The following is a 12209-nucleotide window of genomic DNA, read 5'->3' on the forward strand; positions in this document are numbered from 1 at the left end:
AGGGAGGAGAAGCCTCACTCCGTCAAGACAGTCACTTCTCAGGGCTCCGTCCTCTCTTCCACTAACTTCACCGCCGAGATCGATTTAGCTGTAAGTAAAAAATAAAAATAAAAAAAATATACAAATTTCATATTTAGAAAAAGACCATCTTCTGTGTCTGTCAGCCTACTTGGAAACTTTCTTTTTATTCTTGTGGTTATTCGTAAACATTATTTTAAGTCTTCATAACTTATTTAATTACATTGATCTAATTATGTTAATTGGTTTTAGTCTCTTTTTTCTCTTTTGCTTTTATTCTCCCATTTTTTATGTAAAATTAGGAATGGTAAACTTTAACATATTCTGTTTAAGGTAATAGTAGAAGCACTACCACTATTATTATTATTATTATTGTTCAGGAGATGAACCCATTCATAGGGAACAAGCCCACAGGGGCCATTGACTTGAAATTCAAGCTTCCAAAGAATATGGTGTTCATTTGGAGGAAGTAAAAAAAAATAATAAATTAACAAAGATAAAAATGTATTAAAATGATAAAAATGTATTAAAATGCAAGGAGAATAGTACTAGGGTAGTAATGCATTGCATCTTCGCTTGAACTTCTGAAGTTCCAACTGCACGACATCCTCTGGGAGGCTGTTCCACAGCCCAACGGTGTGAGGAATAAGGACCTCTGGAACTGAGAAGTTCGACAGCGAGGCACATTTGCTGCATACTGGTGCTGCTGTTTATTGAATCTGGCTGCTTTCGGCAGATATAGGGGATCAGTTGTGAATGTGAACTACTGCTAATATTAATAACAATATTATCATTATTAGAATTTTTTATCGTTTTATTAAACTTCAAAACTCCTCAGTAACAATAAAAGTAATAACAGTAATAACACCAACTTAATAGTACAAATACCGCAAAATAACACTGTCATTCCCCCTCGAAAACAATCTTGTAAAAAAAGAAAACTTGATTCTCCTCCAGGATGCCACCAACGACGACAAGATCCTCTCCTGCTGCGTCCACTTCTGCAGCGACTCCACCCAGAGGAGACCCATTAAAGGTGCGTGCCAGAAGGACTCCCCACCCTTAGGTTATTTTATTCAATTTCGTTCTGTTTTCAACAAGAGATTTTGGTTGTTTGTGGCTTTGTTTTATGGTCCAGTTTTGGTAAAAGTGGTGTTTTTTGGTTGTGTTTTTTGGTTGACAGTTCTTTCGTAACGTTCACTTCCAGATTGCGGAATTTTTTTCAAACCTGTATTTTTTTTTATTCCCTCTACGGGTTTCTTTTCAAGTGGTCCTTTAATACTTTTGTTGCTAGACCTAGCGTTCTCCTAGATCTAGCATACTCCTTTCTAGACCCAGCATTCTCCTCGTAGACCTAGCGTGCTCCTTACTAGACCTAGCATGGACCTTGCAAGACCTAGCGTGCTCTTTGCAAGACCTAGCGTGCTCTTTGCAAGACCTAGCATGCTCCTTGTTAGACCTAACATGCTCCTTGTTGTGGACCTAGCGTGTTCCTTGCAAGATCTAGCATGCTCCTTGCTATAGGCAACCTAGCGTGCTCCTTGCTAGATCTAGCATACTCCTTGCTCTAGACCTATCGTGTTCCTTGCTAGACCTAGCTTACTCCTCCCTAGAAGAAGGATGCTCCTTCCTAGACCTAGCGTGCTCAGTGTTAGACCTAGCATGCGTTGGCCAGCCTTGTTCGTCTCTCCATCTACGCCATATTATCAAATAAAAAAAACTTCCTTTATTAGATAGATGAAGTTTAGATTACGAATTCTTTGACAGTTCCATTGTTCCAATCTTGAAGAAAAAAACACTGTACTGTAAGCTGTCATTTCCCGGTTTAACCTGATGAGGGAATCTGAATTGAAATTTTTTCGAAGAGTCATAGGATAAATTCCAATAGTTTCCAATTATTTTATAAAAATTAGCTGTATTTTTTGTGAAGATATTCAAAATTAAAAAGCATTAAAAAATCAACATCAGTGAAGAATTATGTAGCACCTGCAAAATAGATTGGCAATTTTGGTAAAATTAGGCTCCACTATAAAAGCAAGAGATGTTCCAAATGATAGTGTTAAAACAAAGAGATGTTCCAAGTAAAGGAAAATAACATTTTGGGGTAGAAATTATTCGTTTTGATGTTAAGGAAATATGGATTCTTTGAGGAATAATTCTTTCAAAAATGTTATAGGTTTGACATCGGTCGTTTTTCCAAGTTTGTGAAAGAAATGTCATGGAATTGGAACAAGTCTGACGAAACCTCTCAACCCCCCCACCCCCACCCCCACCCCCACCCTCATTTAATTGTGTATTCAACTCATATAAATAAGGCGTATCCAAGTCTCCAGTCTTGAATCAGAACTATATAAATTGGAACTTCACACGAAGAACAAAAATTTTAGCCGCGAATAATGTTATGATTATAACACGTGGCAATTTCTCAGTAATAATTAGACTTGTATAAAATTATCAGGGCTTGCAGACAGAAAAATCCATAAGATTTATATAAAACTGAAGAGCATACGAAGTGTTTTAGAATGATTTTTAATTTAAAACCAATCTGATCCTCAAGTCTTTTTTTGTCTTGCCGATGTGACTGACAGTTCGTGATACCATTCTGAGTTAAGTTATGAAGAGATGTAGTGATCAGACTGTTCTCATTAGACGAAAATTGTGTAGTCCCTCTTTTGATCGAGCATGTTCAAAGGCATTTTCAAGACATCACGGACGATATTCTCTCATTTGTAGAATTTACAAAGGAATCTTTAAAATTATTTAATTCCTTTTAATTTCAGGTCTTAAAAACTACTACGGCTAGAGGGCTGCAAATTGGTATGTTGATCATCCACCCTCCAGTCATCAAACATACCAAATGGCAGCCCTCTAGCCTCAGAAGTTTTTATTTTAATGTTAAAGTTAACTATTATCGTGCATCTGGCAACGCTATAGGACAGGCCACCACCGGGCCGTGGGTGATTGTTTCATGGGCCGCTGCTCACATAGAAAACTCGATTGCGCCGGAGAAGCTTCGGCGCATGTTTTACTTTTTACTTTTAAATCCACACCGCCGAGCTGTAGAGCCTTTTGTTTATTTTTCTGTTAAGGTATAAACCGTATAGAGTACGATAATAATACAATTAACCAGAATGAGACTTGCCTTTTTGTTTTCCTTAGGGTTCACATACCTTCAGAGTTTTCAAAAACGTGTGTCTTAAGAATTTTCCTTACGTTTCAAGTACCCTCAGGGTCTTAAACCAGTTTTCAATTACCTTTAGGGTCGTAAGAATTTTACTTATTTTTCAAAGACCTGTTACTTCTCTCAGTTTTCAAGTACCTTTAGGATCATAAGAAGCTCCCTCATTTTTCAAAGACCTGTTACTTCTCTCAGTTTTCAAGTACCTTTAGGATCATAAGAAGCTCCCTCATTTTTCAAAGACCTGTTATTTCTCTCAGTTTTCAAGTACCTTTAGGATCATAAGAAGCTCCCTCATTTTTCAAAGACCTGTTACTTCTCTCAGTTTTCAAGTACCTTTAGGATCATAAGAAGCTCCCTAATTTTTCAAAGACCTGCTCCCTTTCCATCCGTCGTAAGGTATTGCAAAGTCAACTCATTTTTCTTCTCGAGGGGCTTTAGGTATTTTGTAGCATTTAGTTTAATAAGAGATATCCGTTTGCGGGATCAAGGTAGCTCTAGTGGTTTGATTTTCCTCATCCTGTGCGTTCATCATATGGAAGTCATTTGGGACATTAGGTCTCATAGCTATTGATTTCCCCTCAGTGGTGGACCGTCTGACAGTCTGGTGAATTTAGGAAGTATGTTTTTAGACTCATCGCTTTACAGTCTTGAACCTGGAAGCATCTGAGTGACCTTGTTAGTTTTCCTCGTAATGGCTCGTGATTTGGTGTAAATGTTGAACCTGGAAGCATCTGAATGACCTTGTTAGTTTTTCCTCGTAATGGCTCGTGATTTGGTGTAAATGTTGAACCTGGAAGCATCTGAATGACCTTGTTAGTTTTCCTCGTAATGGCTCGTGATTTGGTGTAAATGTTGAACCTGGAAGCATCTGAATGACCTTGTTAGTTTTCCTCGTAATGGCTCGTGATTTGGTGTAAATGTTGAACCTGGAAGCATCTGAATGACCTTGTTAGTTTTCCTCGTAATGGCTCGTGATTTGGTGTAAATGATTTTTAATGTAGTCTAAAATACTCCCTAGATTTGCACAATTATGTTTCGTATGAGTATTAGCAAACAAAACCAATATGTCGTATGAGTATTAGCAAACAAAACCAATATGACACTTAAGTAAGTCGTTTTTGACCAAGGATGATCATAGAAACGACGTAACCAGATACGTTTTGTTTGAGATGTTGCAGCAGGTAAAAGTTACCATTTCTTTTTCTTACACTTAAAAAAACTTGGCAGGTTAAGTACCTTTAGGAAAGTTGTCATTGTTCAGAATTGCATTTCATACTTTTAGTATTTATTACGGTGTTGCAAGCATCATCGTGAAGTGCTGAAATGGCAATATAATATATAGGATCAATTCTTATTTTTCTCTTTAAAAAATAATTCTAAGATTTTTTTTTTGTTTCTTGTATTTAAATCATGAGTTTTTTGGGTATCAGAGGATTGCATTAATATACATTTTTAATGTAGCGTTCTTTATTTCACAGTCTGTATTACTTTTAATAATATTTTATTAACTTCAATAGTGTTTCCTCTCTTTGTCCACAGCTGGTGTTCGTCGTCTGTACAGAGAAGTCGTCCTGCTAACGGAAGACAGAAACCTTCGTGTCAAAGCCCACGCCCGCGACGTGCCCGTGCGAAATCTCCTGGACTTTGCGAGATGGGCGGGGATTAGGTAAACAGGCCTAATAGACGTGAGCTTCTACGCCCATTCGTATTTCATCGTTGTTTTTAAAAATAGAAAAAAAAATACCGGACTTTTCTGGTCAGCGCAGCCCACCGACCTCTTTCTTTTAAGGTGAGAGAGAGAGAGGTTTTCTCACTTGTATATTCTCAGCAATCTTCTTTTATCATAGACTCTACAGATATAGTAAAATATCTGTAAAGACTATATCAAAGAGGTCGTGAGAATACGAGAGAGAGAGAGAGAGAGAGAGAGAGAGAGAGAGAGAGAGAGAGAGAGAGAGAGAGAGACTGAGAGAGAAGAGATAGACACGTATTCTCTATATCTAATCTGTGATGTAAGGAGATTGCAGTCTCTCAGATATATTCTCAGCAATCTTTTAAATCTGTAGACAATATATCTGTAAAGACTGTACTGAGAGAGATAACAGAGAGAGAGAGATTGCTGGGAATACTAACCTGAGAGAGAAAGTTTGAGGTAATTCTGATGCTTATGAAATTGAGAAAAAAATAATGTTTTTAGAACAGCAGTTTCTTATATTACCCTTTTTTTTTTTTTTAATTCTCCTGCCAGGTTCTCCGGGTGACTAAAAATCACAGGTGTGACAGCCAAAGTATATTTCTTCAGCAGCAGCCGTCTTATCTCTAGACAAAACAGTGTAGATAATATTCGATCAAAAGTGCCGATTTTGCATGGCTAAAAATGCTGCAGCCGTTGATCTTCTTCGCCAGTAGCTGCTGAGAGAGTTTTTGCTGCAGTTAGCGTAATCGCCAGTCTAAAGAATCTTGCTGGTGGTCTTTCATAATAAGTAAACTTGAGTATTGCGTGGTCTTCGCCTGCTGAAGCTTCTTATTTCGCTTGTTCAACCGTGGATATCCAATCCACTTGACGGATATATTCCATGCCACTTGGATGTCACCCTGTCCATCTCTGCTTTCCTCCATCCAGCAACTGTTTGACTCAAGCCTGTAAATAGATTGCAAAAAAATGCCAAAGTTACTTGTGCAGAAATGTTGTGTGGTGAAGATGTCCGCGTGTTTTGCGCACGCGTAATCAGAAATGTGTTTTCTGAATTGCCATGTAAATAAGCCGACTGTACCTCAAAGGTGTGTATACTATTTTTGTAAATTGCGGGAGAAGTATATTTTAGTAAATTGAAAGGAGAGATCATAGATTTCTTTAAATGAATATAGGTTATTCTTTCAAACAAGAGATTTGAACAAGTAATTGGTCCTTTTATTTTGAAAATGCAAGGAAAAATTGTGAAAAAATGAATGTTATTCTTTCAAATAAACAAGAGATTTGAACAAGTAATTGGACCTTTTATTTTGAAAATGCAAGGAAAAATTGTGAAAAAATGAATGTTATTCTTTCAAACAAACAATTTCAAACAAACAAGAGATTTGAACAAGTAATTGGTCCTTTTATTTTGAAAATGCAAGGAAAAATTGTGAAAAAATGAATGTTATTCCTTCAAACAAACAAGGGATTTGAACAAGTAATTGGTCCTTTTATTTTGAAAAATGCAAGGAAAATTTTTGAAGAGTATTTCAACAGTCATGCGCTTAACAGTAGCAGCTTACAATGCCAACAAATGAAACAGTGAGCAAATTGTTTGTTTCTTCATTGTAATGAAGTAATTTTATTATGGATGTTTTATATGGTTCGCCCGTTAAAACTTATAAGAGTTATGAAAAAACCTATTCTTTAATATTTTTAAGAAAAATAAGCTTAAAGCAAGAATCCACTTTTATTTGAACGAAATTAAATTTGTGAATATATAAATACAGTATGATAACGGATAAAATCTTACTAGGCGTTGTGCCCATTAACTGTAATTTTCGAGTCTCGATGATATCAAAGCTTAAGAATATTTGCAACGTAGCCTTTCTCCAAGAAAAGAAAACGGACTTCGGTACAAACTCTACGCAATTATTATCCATGATTCAAAACTTCTACCAAGTCTTTTGAAAGCAGACAAACGCTCGACTGCTGTTTTGTGATAAATTTATACGTGTTGCTTTCTTTAAAAAAAACTAAGTCATTTTATCAGCTGTACATTGAAAGTATGAATATGAATATTATTTGTGGACACTACAGTATTTAAAGAAAAAATCATTGCAAATTCCAGTCAGTTTACCTTGCAGCTTAGGAGTGTTTTGGTGTTACAGTGCCTCTCCAAGTTTTCTCACTCCGATTGAATTTTGTGTCGATAGTGATGTGGAAATTATATTTTTTCTTTGTCTGGTACCCGGTTGTGATGATAAGTCAAAAAAGAAGCTGTATGTTTGTGCCCTTTTTTTTTTTATTTGCGGTGGTCAAATGCTTAAAAACAAAAAGTTATAGTTCGTAATTCCCCCATTTGCGGTGGTCAAATGCTTAAAAAACAAAAATTATAGTTCGAATAATTGTTTGTGCCCTTTTTTTAAATGGCGTCCCATTTGCGGTGGTCAAATGCTTAAAAAACAAAAGTTATAGTTCGAATAATTCTGTTTGTGCCCTTTTTTTAAATGGCGTCCCATTTGCGGTGGTCAAATGCTTAAAAAACAAAAGTTATAATTCGAATATTCGAGTTTTTTTTTTTTATTTCAAATGGTGTCCCACTTGTACAAGTCGAATGCGCCTCAAGTTCAGAACCAAATAACAGAATTCTAATAATTAACATAATCGACCTGAATATTTTTTTTTCCATAAGGTAATCCAGGATTATGTACAGTTTATCAAAAGTAGACTAATGTTTATCGGAAGTAATTGTCTTCATCAGACAGTTATTAAACAATCTGGATTATATGGACGCACAAATAAAATAACTGGGAAATAGGGCATTCAAATATTAGGTTACAGGTGTATTTTACTATTTGGAATTTAAAAATTGTTGTATACTGTCATTTTTTGCCTGGCAGTTTTTACATAGAAAAAGCAGTGCTTTAGTAACAATTTTTCTTAATGATCAGAACCGACAGTATGAACCTTTAAAAGTATTTTTCAACGTAGATAAAACTTGCCATGATTTACTATATAAAGCTGAGCTATTTCATGAAAAATCAGTATGTATTGAAGAGTAGTTCTCATTTCCTTAGTCTTGCAAGACTTCCGCATTAAATGAAACATCGTGTTCATATTTAACTTGCGTAGTTTACACTGTATAATGTCTGTTTATTTACCTTTACCCTTCATGACAGTGTTAAGTTCAATAGCATTGGCGCCGTATATGAAATTCCATAAAGATTTTAAAATTCCCAATACTATCTCAGGTGTATTTTTCCCCCAAAAACATTACTTCCAGTTATTTCAGGTATATTGGTTGTCTAAGTACTGATTTGCTCATCGCTTCCCCCCCCCTCCCCATGACTGCCTGCTTTACAGCATATATAAAGGATTTTGTTGGTAACTATACTTTTTGTGGTTTGTGTGGTTGTCCGAACATTTTTTAGTATGGCTTTAAGGTATGCCATTTTTTCTTATTTCGTTGTCCAAGGTAGGATCAGTTTACGTAAAAATTCTACTTGTTTCTGCAATTTTGAGAACATCAGAAATTTCAGTTTCTTTTTTTTTTGGAACTACATTTATCATTTGTAGGCTATACTACCTTACTATGACGGGATCCAAGTCATGCAAGTTTATTTTCCGTTTCGTCTTTGAACTCCGTCAAAGCACAGATCTCTTAGCGAGCGTTGTTAACTAGGCCATTTAATTTCTAGGTAAAACATATTTATGATATTTATGATACGTGGAAGGTACATAAGATTTTTTTTTCCATTTCTTGCAGATATTTCTAGTACAAACTAATCTTAAACGAGGCATGTTTTCCTGTACATAAAACTTTAAAGTGTTTGTGTGTGTGTAGGTGTAGGGTAAGATGGTTTTTTCCTTCTGGATAGAAAATTATAATATACTGGACCGAACTGTTTCTTTTGTACTACATAAATTTTTAAAATTTCTCTGATTATTTACGGAGATTACGGATGATGAGAGAAAAGCTATTTTTATGAACCTTGATCCTAAAACACCCACCCCGCCCTGGGCCCAAAATATCAACCATGAGGAAAAAAATTATAGGGCACCAACCAATATTTATAATTTTTTATCAGAAGTGAGAAAACGCATGCATTCGATGCACATATTGCTTAATTTTATATAAAAAAAATTGTTCAGTTCTGTAAAATCTGTAACAAGGAATTTTTTTTTTTATAAAATACGAGAAAACTTATGTTGCGTTATTTTCAAGCACTACTGCTTCATATGGAACGTCTCCTGTACAAATTTAATATTTTTGTTATATTTGAAATTTCAAGCTTGTTTTACAGTGTGAAATTGTCTTTTTTTTTTTGTAGCAGATTAAGTGCAGATATTTGCTTTCAATAGGTGATTATGTTTCGAAGTTCACTGCGGCATTGTGTTTGTATGCCGTGTGGTTTTGCTTTATAGCATTGTTATAATTTTTTCGTAGTAAATTCTTTTACAAATTTGAAAAATGCCCGTAAATTTTGACAATTTTTATTTGTGTAAATCATTTGTTTAACTTTTATAGCAATGCTGTATCAAGCAAAGTGCAGAAAATTCTTTCAATTTGAGGAATTAGTATATACAGGGAAATGCAGTTTTTAATATATTACTATGTAAAATGTTATACTAAAGTGTTATTGCTTTCAAATGACGCTTTTGCTCTGATAATTGATGAAAACAAGCATAACGAGAAGTGACGATGGAAAAACGCAAAATTTCAATGAGCCTTTCGAAACCGACAAGTTAAAACGTAACTTTTTTTCTACTGATAAAATAACTAAGAGGTGAAATCGATCATGTCTTTAAGGGTTGGCCAATCAAGTCTTGCGCTTAATAAGCATATTGCTATTTTTCGAACGCCTTAATTGCATTGCAGTCAATTTTATATCGCGGGAAACACTTCTTGAAGATTTTTGGTCCCAAACTTCTTCTGGAGGAGGTAATTTGCAATCTGAAATTAAACTGAAGTCTCTCAAAGCAACGTTATAAATTAGCTGCCGTGTGACTTTTCTTCTGCATTTGAAATTTTTTTTCTAATATCTGCCGCTTTTTACCAGTTTACATAAATTAATTTCTGATGTAAATCTTTATTGGCTGTTAAAATTTTGTTTCGTTGGAAAAATTAGCTATTTTGGTTCATTAACGAGATCAAACGTACATATTCTTATGTGTTTGGCGTTTATTTGAACGTTAAAGTGAGAAAGCACTTCATTAATACTCGTGTAAAATACTGCACTAGTGTAATGTTATTATGATCGACCAAAACTAAAATCTGATAATGTACTTAAAATTAGGTGTTCTCTAAGTACAGTATCAAAATGTGAACATTTAAATTAGGTGTCCTCGAAGTACAATATCAAAATGTGAATATTTAAGCTTTAAATAAAAATTGGAAGTATTGATTTTGTTTTAATTCTAAGAAACCCAACAGTGTGTTGACATCCTTGAAATAAGATTGCACTTTCGGGAAATACTACTGTATTTGCCCACAGGTATTGATCAGATTTAATCAGTGGAAGAGAGCTTCTCATCCTATCGTTTTTAGGGCCATACTGTGACACATTGACGCTTCCACCAGACTCCTACTAGGTCTGTTACAAAGTTACTGAAGACTGATTTTTTGCGACCCTGCCATGCTCACGCGAGCTGAAGTGCTCATGGGAATTCATGTGTCAGCCGCGTCTCTCCTTCATTACTGGTGGTAACTCATCCAAATACTGATCAGACCCAGCGCTGTTCTATATTGTTCATATAACGGTTGAATAATATAGTTCACAATGTATTTGGAATAAGTGAGCTTTCACAAAAATGTACGGTGAATGCAGCTATGACCGTAGTTACGATTCATCCAGTCATTTCATTTTTTTTTTTTTACATGGATATATTTACTGTTGCTCTCTGTATTTGAGCCCTTGGGCTTGTAGCATTCTGCTTTTCCAACTAGGGCTGCTGCATGACTACAAATAATGATAGTGATAATAAAAATAATCCTTTCACATTCCAGTAAGGACAAACGACAGAAACTTTTATGCGTAGGCCTCTACGAACATTTCTTATTTGTAATTAGCTACTAGCGAACTACAGTAAATACTGAAATACTGGAAAGGTATCGTATTCCTCAAAGAAAACGCCTCCCCAGGGGGTTAGTGCCGTCAGTGCACCTCAAGTGGTGCACCGTAGTCATTACTTAAGGTTCTTTGCAGCGTGCCTTCGGCGCCTAGCTGCAATCCCTTTCGTTCCTTTTACTGTAGCTCCTTTCACATTCTCTTTCTTCCATCTTAGTTTCCACCCTCTCCTAACAACTGATTCATAGTGCAAATGCGCGGTTTTCGTCCCGTTACACGTTCCACACCTGCCAATTTCCGTTTCAGCGCTGAATGACCTTATAGGTTCCAGTCCTTGGCCTTTGGCCAAAATCCTTTATTCAATTCAGTTCAAACAAGACGCAACATGACAGTTTTATCCCCCAGATTTTCAGAATTTTGTATTAGGGCTGGCAAATTCAAAGTTATTCTGGACCTTTGTTAAAGCCTCGGAGTTTCTATTCCACTGATTTAAGTCACTCATCTCAGCTTGATTTCTTAAACCAAATATTCCAAAACGCGGCATTTATCGTAGTTACAATTAGTCATGCACAAGAACGTCCCACCCAGTTTTAATGAACGGACAAACACTTAATTTCATACTTGAGCGAACAAGTACCAGACTTTCATACTTGCCAAAAAGATCGGTCAGATATGATAGTTTTGTTATTTAAAAAAAAAAAATTAGTTTTGTTACCACGAACTCATAAGGCCGAGCACAAAAATTTTGGCTACCCAAGTGATATTTTAAAATTTAATTAGAAGTAACTAACCTTGAAGATGACAGAGTACAACGGCCGTTGTTGACCTAAAAGAAAAAAAATCTGTAATTAGATATAACAGAAACGAGCCAGGAAAAATGAGTCTAAAACTAGTTACATACACTGTTGACTTCTCAAGCTTCTTTGTGAACCGTTGGCCCTTACTAGTCTCATATGGATAGTTTCATGTTTCTGATAATCGATCTTAGGAAATAATTAGGTTGTTAGCCACAAAATCGGAATAGTGAAACTAATGTACAGTGTTGACGATTTTGGTAATATCTCTTTTCACCTTTGACGTTAGCAAATCTGTCCCCGAACATGCCGTGGAGGGGTTATAGGGTTCTGACATTGACAAGTATAAAGGAGCACTAAAGGATTTTAGTCAAAGTTGAAAAGCCAAGGCCAAAAGCTTTCTGGTATGATGATGATGATTATTATTGTAAATACATGCAGATGAAATATATATATAGTCTAACCGAAAG

General features: G+C 35.6%; 1 protein-coding gene and 1 long non-coding RNA gene across 2 annotated transcripts in view; one reads left to right on the top strand and one right to left on the bottom strand.

The window, feature by feature from the left end:
* The window catches only part of LOC136846032 (telomerase-binding protein EST1A-like), a 72173-nt gene extending 66051 nt beyond the window's left edge, over nucleotides 1-6122 (top strand). Inside the window, exons 2-5 of the mRNA XM_067116665.1 lie at nucleotides 1-90; nucleotides 976-1054; nucleotides 4739-4988; nucleotides 5448-6122. The exon at nucleotides 1-90 is cut by the window's left edge and continues 110 nt beyond it. Coding sequence (XP_066972766.1) covers nucleotides 1-90; nucleotides 976-1054; nucleotides 4739-4869 — 300 coding nt within the window. The 3' untranslated portion in view covers nucleotides 4870-4988; nucleotides 5448-6122. The remainder of the gene's footprint in view (nucleotides 91-975; nucleotides 1055-4738; nucleotides 4989-5447) is intronic.
* On the bottom strand, nucleotides 5447-11880 carry LOC136846035 (uncharacterized). The gene is made up of 2 exons (XR_010855308.1): nucleotides 11737-11880; nucleotides 5447-5840 (listed from the first exon to the last, which is right to left on the bottom strand). It is a non-coding gene; the product is annotated as an uncharacterized lncRNA (long non-coding RNA).
* Between the last annotated feature and the right edge of the window lie 329 nt (nucleotides 11881-12209).

The sequence above is a fragment of the Macrobrachium rosenbergii genome, chromosome 2, assembly GCF_040412425.1.
Source record: "Macrobrachium rosenbergii isolate ZJJX-2024 chromosome 2, ASM4041242v1, whole genome shotgun sequence".
Classification (NCBI taxonomy): Eukaryota; Metazoa; Arthropoda; class Malacostraca; order Decapoda; family Palaemonidae; genus Macrobrachium; species Macrobrachium rosenbergii.